The sequence below is a fragment of the Oncorhynchus gorbuscha genome, linkage group LG06, assembly GCF_021184085.1.
Source record: "Oncorhynchus gorbuscha isolate QuinsamMale2020 ecotype Even-year linkage group LG06, OgorEven_v1.0, whole genome shotgun sequence".
In the NCBI taxonomy this organism is placed as follows: domain Eukaryota; kingdom Metazoa; phylum Chordata; class Actinopteri; order Salmoniformes; family Salmonidae; genus Oncorhynchus; species Oncorhynchus gorbuscha.
This window is the reverse complement of record NC_060178.1, coordinates 44,682,989-44,695,444: the sequence shown is the minus strand read 5'-3', so window position 1 is coordinate 44,695,444 and position 12,456 is coordinate 44,682,989. Positions and strand designations below refer to the sequence as shown.

Genomic DNA, 12,456 nt, shown 5'->3' with positions numbered 1-12,456 from the left:
AAAAAAAAAAGGCCTGTTTTAGGCCTGCTTCTTTAATCAGGTCAACAGTTTTCAGCTGTGCTGACATAATTGCAAAATGGTTTTCTTATGATCAATTAGCCTTTTAAAATTATAAACTTGGATTAGCTAACACAATGTGCCATTGGAACACATGAGTGATGGTTACTGATAATGGGCCTCTCCACGCCTATGTAGATATTCCATTTAAAAAATCTGCTGTTTCCAGCTTCAATAGTCATTTACAACATTAACAATGTCGACACTGTTTCTCTGATAATTTTTATGTTATTTTAAACAACCAAAATGTTGCTTTTCTTTCAAAAACAAGTTCATTTCTAAGTTACCCCAAACTTTTTAACAATAGTGTATACCATTGATGTTGGAATTTTACATATCCTTAGGTTGGAGTCTTTCAAACTCGTTTTTCAACCACTCCACAAATTTCTTGTTAACAAACTATAGTTTTGGCATGTCGGTTAGGACATCTACTTTGTGCATGACACAAGGAATTTTTCCAACAATTGCTTACAGACAGATTATTTCACTTATAATTCACTGTATCACAATTCCAGTGTGCCAGAAGTTGACATACACTAAGTTGACATTGTGCCTATAAACAGCTTGGAAAATTCCAGAAAATTACGGCATGGCTTTAGAAGCTTCTGATTGGCTAATTCACATCATTTGAGTCAATTGGAGGTGTACCTGTGGATGTATTTCAAGGCCTACCTTCAAACTCAGTGCCTCTGCTTGACATCATGGGAAAATCAAAAGAAATCAGCCAAGACCTCAGAAAAAAATTGTAGACCTCCACAAGTCTGGTTCATCCTTGCGAGCAATTTTCAAACGCCTGAAGGTACCACGTTCATCTGTACAACCAATAGTACGCAAGTATAAACGCCATTGGACCACGCAGCCGTCATACCGCTCAGGAAGGAGATGCGTTCTGTCTCCTAAGAGATTAACGTACTTTGGGGCAAAAAGTGCAAATCAATCTCAAAACAACAGCAAACGACCTTGTGAAGATGCTGAAGGAAAAAGGTGCAAAAGTATCTATATCCACAGCAAAACGAGTCCTATATCGACATAACCTCAAAGGCCGCTCAGTAAGGAAGAAGCCACTGCTCCAAAACGCCATTAAAAAAACAGACTACGGTTTAGAACTGCACATGGGGACAAAGATTGTACTTTTTGGAGAAATGTCCTCTTGTCTGATGAAATAAAAATAGAACTGTTTGGCCATAATGACCATCATTATGTTTGGAGGGAAAAGGGGGAGGCTTGCAAGCCGAAGAACATCATCCCAACCGTGAAGCACGGGGGTGGCAGCATCATGTTGTGGGGGTGCTTTGCTGCAGGAGGGACTGGTGCACTTCACAAAATAGATGGTGTCATGAAGAAGGGAAATTATATGGATATGTTGAAGCAACACCTCAAGACATCAGTCAGGAAGTTAAATCTTGGTCGCAAATGGTTCTTCTAAGTGGACAATGACCCCAAGCATACTTCCAAAGTTGTGGCAAAATGGCATAAGGACAACAAAGTCAAGTTATTGGAGTGGCCATCACAAAGCCCTGACCTCAATCCTATAGAAGATTTGTGGGCAGAACTGAAAAAGCATGTGCAAACATGGGAGGCCTGCAAACCTTACTCAGTTACAACAGCAGTGTCAGGAGGAATGGGCCAAAATTCACCCAACTTATTGTGGGAAGCTTGTGGAAGGCTACCCGAAACATTTGACCCAAGTTAACAATTTGAAGGCAATTCTACCAAATACTAATTGAGTGTATGTAAACTTCTGACCCACTGGGAATGTGATGAAAGAAATAAAATCAGAGATAAATAGTTTTCTCTACTATTATTCTGACATTTCACATTCAGAAAATAAAGTGGTGATCCTAACTGACCTAAGACAGGGAATGTTTACTAGTATTGAATGTCAGGAATTGTGAAAAGCTGAGTTGAAATGTATTTGGCCAAGGTGTATGTAAACTTCCGGCTTCAACTTTATATATGATTTTCAAAGAAAATCTGGTTAATTTGCATGGCCCAATCTAGTCGTCACTCAGTGTCTCTCTGGCTAGTTTGGGTTGTGTTTCATGCTCTTATTACTCAAATTATTTAATGGCCGCACTGTTTACAATGCATTACACACAAACACATACTCAAACACACAAAACCGAAAGTTACCAAGTGTGCATAGTTAGGAGAGGGTTTAGGGAATTTGGCAGTAAATGAACCCCACCCCCCACCCTCTTCATCTAAGCCTGGGGCAGCAGTGTTCGAGTAATGCTGTGTCATGTCAAATAAACTCCACACACTGCCCCACATCCCCTTTACACACATACACACACATAGGGCCCCAGCTGCTCCGGCAGGCTGAAGTTAACCCCCGGCGTCCAAGAGACGGCCAAGGAGATGTCAGCTGACTGGAGGTGCGAGGCTGATTTCTCAGCATGACGAGGCTTACTGCCCACACTGGCCCAGACATACAGACCGATAGGCAGACAGACAGACGGAGGGAGGGAGGGATGGAGGGTGAGGAGAGGGGATGGAGGGTGAGCAATCTGCTCTGCAGACAGACAGGAAAGCCCCTAAAGCCTGTCTGGGATATAGACCGGAGCCATTTAGGGTGTGTGTGTGTGTGTGTGTGTGTGTGTGTGTGTGTGTGTGTGTGTGTGTGTGTGTGTGTGTGTGTGTGTGTGTGTGTGTGTGTGTGTGTGTGTGTGTGTGTGTGTGTGTGTGTGTGTGTGTGTGTGTGTGTGTGTGTGTGTGTGTGTGTGTGTGTTTCGTTTTAAGGTAAACCATCCCAACATGTCTCCACTATCCATACGGTTTCAGCTGAGAGTTGGGACACAGGCCTCTGCCTGCAGCCAGTTAGCGCACACACACACACAACGTGTGCCAGTCTCTCCTGTCTGAAGGGCACCAATGTGTTGAGGAAGTGAGGGAGGGACGGAGGGTAAAGTGTATATTCACTGCCATAACTACTGGGAAAGTTGAGCCTTTCTTGTAAATGTTCTCTGACCACTGCCTCAGATGTGTAACCTCTCTCTCTCTCTCTCCCCCCCTCTCTTCCCTCTGTCCATCCCCTTATCTTCCCCCTCTCCATCCCTCTCGCCATCCCTCTCTTCAGGGAAGAGGTGAATGATAAGCTGAGAGACATGCCTGATGGGACCTTCTTGGTTCGGGATGCCTCCACTAAAATGCAGGGCGACTACACACTAACACTGAGGTAGGTTACCACACTACACACTAACAGTGAGGTAGGTTACCACACCTCACACTAACAGTGAGTTAGGTTACCACACTACACACTAACAGCGAGGTAGGTTACCACCACACCACACACTAACACTGAGGTAGGTTACCACACTACACACTAACAGTGAGTTAGGTTACCACACTACATACTAACAGTGAGGTAGGTTACCACACTACACACTAACAGTGAGGTAGGTTACCACACCACACACTAACAGTGAGGTAGGTTACCACACTACACACTAACACTGAGGTAGGTTACCACACCACACACTAACAGTGAGGTAGGTTACCACACTACACACTAACACTGAGGGAGGTTACCACACTACACACTAACAGTGAGGTAGGTTACCACACTACACACTAACAGTGAGGTAGGTTACCACACTACACACTAACACTGGGGTAGGTTACCACCACACCACACACTAACACTGAGGTAGGTTACCACCACACCACACACTAACACTGAGGTAGATTACCACACTAACACTGAGGTAGGTTACCACACTACACACTAACAGTGAGGTAGGTTACCACACTAACACTGAGGTAGGTTACCACACTACATACTAACAGTGAGGTAGGTTACCACACTACACACTAACAGTGAGGTAGGTTACCACACCACACACTAACAGTGAGGTAGGTTACCACACCACACACTAACACTGGGGTAGGTTACCACCACACCACACTAACACTGAGGTAGGTTACCACACTACACACTAACAGTGAGGTAGGTTACCACACTACACACTAACAGTGAGGTAGGTTACCCCACCTCACACTAACAGTGAGGTAGGTTACCACACTACACACTAACAGTGAGGTAGGTTACCACACTACATACTAACAGTGAGGTAGGTTACCACACTACACACTAACAGTGAGGTAGGTTACCACACCTCACACTAACAGTGAGGTAGGTTACCACACTACACACTAACAGTGAGGTAGGTTACCACACTACACACTAACAGTGAGGTAGGTTATCACACTACACACTAACAGTGAGGTAGGTTACCACACTACACACTAACAGTGAGGTAGGTTACCACACCTCACACTAACAGTGAGGTAGGTTACCACACTACACACTAACAGTGAGGTAGGTTACCACACCTCACACTAACAGTGAGGTAGGTTACCACACTACACACTAACAGTGAGGTAGGTTACCACACTACATACTAACAGTGAGGTATGTTACCACACTACACACTAACAGTGAGGTAGGTTACCACACTACACACTAACAGTGAGGTAGGTTACCACACTAACACTGAGGTAGGTTACCACACTACACACTAACAGTGAGGTAGGTTACCACACTACACACTAACAGTGAGGTAGGTTACCACACTACACACTAACAGTGAGGTAGGTTACCACACTACACACTAACAGTGAGGTAGGTTACCACACTACACACTAACAGTGAGGTAGGTTACCACACTACACACTAACAGTGAGGTAGGTTACCACACTACACACTAACAGTGAGGTAGGTTACCACACTACACACTAACAGTGAGGTAGGTTACCACCACACTACACACTAACACTGAGGTAGGTTACCACCACACCACACACTAACAGTGAGGTAGGTTACCACACTACATACTAACAGTGAGGTAGGTTACCACACCACACACTAACAGCGAGGTAGGTTACCACACCTCACACTAACAGTGAGGTAGGTTACCACACCACACACTAACAGTGAGGTAGGTTACCACACTACACACTAACAGCGAGGTAGGTTACCACACCTCCTACTAACAGTGAGGTAGGTTACCACACCACACACTAACAGTGAGGTAGGTTACCACACTACACACTAACAGCGAGGTAGGTTACGACACCTCACACTAACAGTGAGGTAGGTTACCACACTACACACTAACAGTGAGGTAGGTTACCACACTACACACTAACAGTGAGGTAGGTTACCACACTACACACTAACAGCGAGGTAGGTTACCACACCTCACACTAACAGCGAGGTAGGTTACCACACCTCACACTAACAGTGAGGTAGGTTACCACACCTCACACTAACAGTGAGGTAAGGCATCAGACACTTCACTCAAGAGTTTATGTATAGAGGAACTTTTTTTTATGAGGTAGTCGTCGTTAAAGGTATTATTAAAATGTATATTCTTTTAATTAATTTACAGGAGTCCAAATGGTTCCAGAAAGCCCTCTTTCATACATGCATCCTCACCGTCGTTTTCTTCTCTGTAGGAAAGGGGGGAACAACAAGTTGATCAAGATCTACCACCGGGATGGGAAGTACGGTTTCTCCGACCCCCTGACGTTTGGTTCTGTGGTGGAGCTGATCAGTCACTACAGACATGAGTCTCTGGCCCAGTACAACACCAAGCTAGACGTCAAGCTCATGTACCCCATCTCACGCTACCAGCAGGTAGGCACACACACACTCTTTTTCCACCCTCTTTTTCTTCACTGTCCTCATCCTTTACTCTCTTTCTCTTCAGGACCTATCTTCCTCCTCTCCCTGCTCTTCTCCTCCTCCTCTCCTGTGCATCCCCAGTCAATCTAATGAGTAGTGCTGGGGATTGTTCCCTTCCCTCCCAGGCAAAGTGCCTATACAGCAGGATTCACAGCATGGTGAAATATAGCCCTGCCTATTCTTCTCTCTCTCACTCTCTCTCGTGGTTCCCGTGCTCAGCCAGTCATTACTCAAAAGCCTTAGCGTAGAGAATTCACCCCCCCCCTGCACCTAGAGAAAGGCATCATGGGTCATGAATTAATCAGGAAGCCTCCCTCTGTAAGCACAATCAGACAGGCTAATTCCCAACTCCTGTTCCTCCTCTCTCTCTCTCTTCCGCTCGCTCGCTGCACTTCATATCAATGTATCTCCCTCTAATCTTCCTTTCATTCTCTTTCTTTCCTCTCAGGATCAGCTGGTGAAAGAGGACAACATTGACGCGGTGGGGAAGAAACTCCAGGAGTACCACAATCAATACCAGGAGAAGAGCAAGGAGTACGACCGGCTTTATGAGGAATACACCAAGACCTCACAGGTACCGTACACAACCCACTATTACTGTTAGCCCGCCATACCACACACACCTACCCTGCACCCGCATCGCCAAACCCAATACAGCCCCAGTAGCTAGCTGACACCAAACTATGTTCTATTTTATGACTGTGTCGTCATCGTGTATGACTGTGCCAGCCTGATAAATCGAGACAAATAGACGAGACAAATAGACTTTATTCATTGGACGATCGCACCGTTTTCAGGCTAATGAATGGAGGACTGATTGCCCCGATGTCTTTGTTTATCACCCCCTCAGGAGATTCAGATGAAGAGGACGGCCATCGAGGCCTTCAACGAGACCATCAAGATCTTCGAGGAGCAGTGTCACACGCAGGAGCGCTACAGCAAAGAGTACATTGAGCGCTTCCGCCGGGAGGGCAACGACAAGGAGATCGAGAGGTATTCGGGGGGGGCTTTTCTTTTCTTTTTCATCGGCTCAGACCTGCTCCAATTGGAACACACTCTCTTTGTCGTCAGGCAAAGTCATGTTTGTGTACATCAGAGAATGTGGTGTCTAGATGGACCTTAAGTGTTGAACAGAATGTTCGGTTGTGGGGTTGATGGGAATAGTGATGAATAATGGTAATCGTAGTGCACTAGTACACATACAGTATGCAGTGTCCTGAGCCATCCGCCCCCTCTCACCCTCCGCTCCCTCTCTGTCCTACAGGATCATGATGAACTATGAGAAGCTTAAGTCTCGTCTAGGGGAGATCCACGACAGTAAGATTCGTCTGGAGCAGGACCTGAAGACCCAGGCACTGGACAACCGAGAGACGGACAAGAAGATGAACAGCCTCAAACCTGACCTCATCCAGCTCCGCAAGATCAGGGACCAGTACCTTGTGTAAGTAGTAACCCATACAGGAAAGGGTTAAGATGCAGTTATCGTATAGGACCAGTACCTTGTGTAAGTAGTAACCCATACAGGAAAGGGTTAAGATGCAGTTATCGTATAGGACCAGTACCTTGTGTAAGTAGTAACCCATACAGGAAAGGGTTAAGATGCAGTTATCGTATAGGACCAGTACCTTGTGTAAGTAGTAACCCATACAGGAAAGGGTTAAGATGCAGTTATCGTATAGGACCAGTACCTTGTGTAAGTAGTAACCCATACAGGAAAGGGTTAAGATGCAGTTATCGTATAGGACCAGTTAAGATGCAGTTATCGTATACCTTGTGTAAGTAGTAACCCATACAGGAAAGGGTTAAGATGCAGTTATCGTATAGGACCAGTACCTTGTGTAAGTAGTAACCCATACAGGAAAGGGTTAAGATGCAGTTATCGTATAGGACCAGTACCTTGTGTAAGTAGTAACCCATACAGGAAAGGGTTAAGATGCAGTTATCGTATAGGACCAGTACCTTGTGTAAGTAGTAACCCATACAGGAAAGGGTTAAGATGCAGTTATCGTATAGGACCAGTACCTTGTGTAAGTAGTAACCCATACAGGAAAGGGTTAAGATGCAGTTATCGTATAGGACCAGTCAGTACCTTGTGTAAGTAGTAACCCATACAGGAAAGGGTTAAGATGCAGTTATCGTATAGGACCAGTACCTTGTGTAAGTAGTAACCCATACAGGAAAGGGTTAAGATGCAGTTATCGTATAGGACCAGTCAGTACCTTGTGTAAGTAGTAACCCATACAGGAAAGGGTTAAGATGCAGTTATCGTATAGGACCAGTACCTTGTGTAAGTAGTAACCCATACAGGAAAGGGTTAAGATGCAGTTATCGTATAGGACCAGTCAGTACCTTGTGTAAGTAGTAACCCATACAGGAAAGGGTTAAGATGCAGTTATCGTATAGGACCAGTACCTTGTGTAAGTAGTAACCCATACAGGAAAGGGTTAAGATGCAGTTATCGTATAGGACCAGTACCTTGTGTAAGTAGTAACCCATACAGGAAAGGGTTAAGATGCAGTTATCGTATAGGACCAGTACCTTGTGTAAGTAGTAACCCATACAGGAAAGGGTTAAGATGCAGTTATCGTATAGGACCAGTCAGTACCTTGTGTAAGTAGTAACCCATACAGGAAAGGGTTAAGATGCAGTTATCGTATAGGACCAGTACCTTGTGTAAGTAGTAACCCATACAGGAAAGGGTTAAGATGCAGTTATCGTATAGGACCAGTACCTTGTGTAAGTAGTAACCCATACAGGAAAGGGTTAAGGGTTAAGATGCAGTTATCGTATAGGACAGTTATCGTATAGGACCAGTCAGTACCTTGTGTAAGTAGTAACCCATACAGGAAAGGGTTAAGATGCAGTTATCGTATAGGACCAGTACCTTGTGTAAGTAGTAACCCATACAGGAAAGGGTTAAGATGCAGTTATCGTATAGGACCAGTACCTTGTGTAAGTAGTAACCCATACAGGAAAAGGTTAAGATGCAGTTATCGTAGGACCAGTAGGACCAGGAAAGGGTTAAGATGCAGTTATCCTTGTGTAAGTAGTAACCCATACAGGAAAGGGTTAAGATGCAGTTATCGTATAGGACCAGTACCTTGTGTAAGTAGTAACCCATACAGGAAAGGGTTAAGATGCAGTTATCGTATAGGACCAGTCAGTACCTTGTGTAAGTAGTAACCCATACAGGAAAGGGTTAAGATGCAGTTATCGTATAGGACCAGTACCTTGTGTAAGTAGTAACCCATACAGGAAAGGGTTAAGATGCAGTTATCAGTTATAGGACCAGTCAGTACCTTGTGTAAGTAGTAACCCATACAGGAAAGGGTTAAGATGCAGTTATCGTATAGGACCAGTACCTTGTGTAAGTAGTAACCCATACAGGAAAGGGTTAAGATGCAGTTATCGTATAGGACCAGTACCTTGTGTAAGTAGTAACCCATACAGGAAAGGGTTAAGATGCAGTTATCGTATAGGAAAGGGTTAAGAGTCAGTACCTTGTGTAAGTAGTAACCCATACAGGAAAGGGTTAAGATGCAGTTATCGTATAGGACCAGTCACCTTGTGTAAGTAGTAACCCATACAGGAAAGGGTTAAGATGCAGTTATCGTATAGGACCAGTACCTTGTGTAAGTAGTAACCCATACAGGAAAGGGTTAAGATGCAGTTATCGTATAGGACCAGTCAGTACCTTGTGTAAGTAGTAACCCATACAGGAAAGGGTTAAGATGCAGTTATCGTATAGGACCAGTCAGTACCTTGTGTAAGTAGTAACCCATACAGGAAAGGGTTAAGATGCAGTTATCGTATAGGACCAGTACCTTGTGTAAGTAGTAACCCATACAGGAAAGGGTTAAGATGCAGTTATCGTATAGGACCAGTACCTTGTGTAAGTAGTAACCCATACAGGAAAGGGTTAACAGAGTAACACCAGTGTCTTGGGTAAGTAATATACGATGGAGGAAAGAGTTAACCTTGTAGGTGTATAGTAGGGACACATACCTTGTGTAAGTAACCCAGACTGCAAGGAGTTCATACCGGGTTAACTGGAGAACTGCCATATTTGTATTTATTTAACTAGGCAAGTCAGTTAAGAACAAATTATTATTTACAATGACGGCCTAGGAACAGTGGGTTAACTGCCTTGTTCAGGGGCAGAATGACAGATTTTTACCTTGTCATTTTGGGGATTTGATCTAGCGACCTTTCAGTTACTGGCGTAACGCCCTAACCACTAGGCTACCTGCCGAACCACTAAGCTACACTAGGCTGTATTACAAGTTTGTGTATCATCTGAGCTAAAGGCAGGCTCTTTACAGGGAAGTCCCTGGGCTGCCTGGGGAGAATAGCATTACCAGATTCATTCAGAAGGGTTGTGCGACAGCTATTCATTCAATACCTTTTGTTATCTCTCTCTCTCTCTCTCTCTCTCTCTCTCTCTCTCTCTCTCTCTCTCTCTCTCTCTCTCTCTCTCTCTCTCTCTCTCTCTCTCTCTCTCTCTCTCTCTCTCTCTCTCTCTCTCTCTCTCTCTCTCTCTCTCTCTCTCTCTCTCTCTCTCTCTCTCTCTCTCTCTCTCTCTCTCTCTCTCTCCACCCCAGCTGGCTCAATCACAAAGGAGTGCGACAGAAACGAATTAACGACTGGCTGGGGATCAAGAACGAGAACACAGATGAGTAAGTGTTCCGAGCGCGGCCTCGCACTGCAAGGCTCACTCTTATTTGTACCATGGACATCTTGGAGCAATAGACTTCACATTGGCTCATTCACTATAGTCTTTTCACTATACTCATGTTTGAGGGATATAGATTTGAGCAAAATCGTCCTCATTTGATATGTTGGCACCACCATATATTAATCATCTAAAATGAATCTCCGCTAGACCCTATGCTTATCTCTCTCCCCTGTCTCCTGTGTGTGTAGAGGGTACTTTGTGAGTACGGAGGAGGATGAAAACCTGCCCCACTATGATGAGAAGAGCTGGTTTGTAGGGGACCTGAACAGAATCCAGTCTGAAGACCTTCTACTAGGCAAACCTGACGGAGCCTTCCTCATCAGGGAGAGCAGCAAGAAGGGCTGCTACGCTTGCTCCGTAGTGTAAGTACTCAAGTACATTCTGTCAATAAGATAAGCCTGTTCCGTAGTGTAAGTACTCAAGTATATTCTGTCAATAATATAAGCCTGCTCCGTAGTGTAAGTACTCAAGTATATTCTGTCAATAAGATAAGCCTGTTCCGTAGTGTAAGTACTCAAGTATATTCTGTCAATAATATAAGCCTGCTCCGTAGTGTAAGTACTCAAGTATATTCTATCAATAATATAAGCCTGTGTAACGGCGTTCGTCTGTTGAATGAAGAGAGTCGGACCGAAACGCAGCGTGTAGGTTACTCATGACTTTAATGAAATAAATCGCGGTACATGAAATAACTGAATACTAAATTTAAAAAAAACAGAACGGAACGTGAAACTAATTACAGCCTATCTGGTGACTACAACACAGAGACAGGAACAAACACCCACAAAATACAAAGCGAAAGTCACGCTGCCTAAATACGGTTCCCAATCAGAGACAACGATAAGCACCTGACTCCAATTGAGAATCGCCTCAGGCATCCAAGCCTATACAACACCCCTAATTAGCCGCGATCCCAAATACTACAAACCCCAATACGAAAAACAACATATAACCCATGTCACACCCTGGCCTACCCAAACATATAACAAAAACACAAAATACAATGACCAAGGCGTGACAGCCTGCTCCGTAGTGTAAGTACTCAAGTATATTCTATCAATAAGATAAGCCTGCTCCGTAGTGTAAGTACTCAAGTATATTCTGTCAATAAGATAAGCCTGCTCCGTAGTGTAAGTACTCAAGTATATTCTATCAATAAGGGGTGGCAGCGTAGCCTAGTGGTTAGAGCGTTGGACTAGTAACCGCAAGGTTGTGAGTTCAAAACCCCTGAGCTGACAAGGTACAAATCTGTCGTTCTGCCCTTGAACAGGCAGTTAACCCACTGTTCCCAGGCCGTCATTGAAAATAAGAATATGTTCTTAACTGACTTGCCTGGTTAAATAAAGGTAAAAATAAAAAAATAAAAAAATATAATATAAGCCTGCTCCGTAGTGTAAGTACTCAAGTATATTCTGTCAATAAGATAAGCCTGCTCTGTCGTGTCAGTCTCTCTGTATGTACTACTGATTGAGTCTCTGCGATGTTGATATGCCATGGTAAGTTTTGCTAAATTGTGGTAGTTCAATAAATCTCTGTGAGTGTGTCAAAAACTGCTCTTATACAGTGCCGTTGGAAAATATTCAGATCCCTTCCCCTTTTCCATCTTTTTTTTTTACGTTAGAGACTTATTCTAACATGGATTAAATACAAAAATACCCCATAATGACAAATCAAACAAAACCGAAATATGACATTTACATAAGTATTCAGACCCTTTACTCAGTACTTTGTTGAAGCACCTTGGGCAGTGATTACAGCCATGAGTCTTCTTGAGGAGTTTCTCCCATTCTTCTCTGCAGATCGTCTCAAGCTCTGTCAGGTTGAACGGGGAGCGTTGCTGCACAGCTATTTTCAGGTCTCTCCAGAGATATAAGCTCGGGTTCAAGTCTAGGCTCTGGCTGGGTCACTCAAGGACAGTCAGAGACCAGTCCCGAAGCCACTTCTTGGCTGTGTGCTTAGGGTCGTTGTCCTATTG

The 12,456-nt window shown here is 44.2% G+C and overlaps 1 protein-coding gene across 4 annotated transcripts in view; it reads left to right on the top strand.

Annotated features, from left to right (window-relative positions):
- Positions 1-12,456, top strand: part of LOC124038008 (phosphatidylinositol 3-kinase regulatory subunit gamma) — a 296,718-nt gene that overhangs the window by 276,247 nt on the left and 8,015 nt on the right. For all 4 annotated transcript variants that reach the window (XM_046353357.1, XM_046353358.1, XM_046353360.1 and 1 more), the window contains 7 exons: positions 3,137-3,235; positions 5,518-5,698; positions 6,195-6,320; positions 6,597-6,739; positions 7,011-7,187; positions 10,348-10,422; positions 10,670-10,843. In XM_046353357.1, coding sequence (XP_046209313.1) covers positions 3,137-3,235; positions 5,518-5,698; positions 6,195-6,320; positions 6,597-6,739; positions 7,011-7,187; positions 10,348-10,422; positions 10,670-10,843 — 975 coding nt within the window. The remainder of the gene's footprint in view (positions 1-3,136; positions 3,236-5,517; positions 5,699-6,194; positions 6,321-6,596; positions 6,740-7,010; positions 7,188-10,347; positions 10,423-10,669; positions 10,844-12,456) is intronic.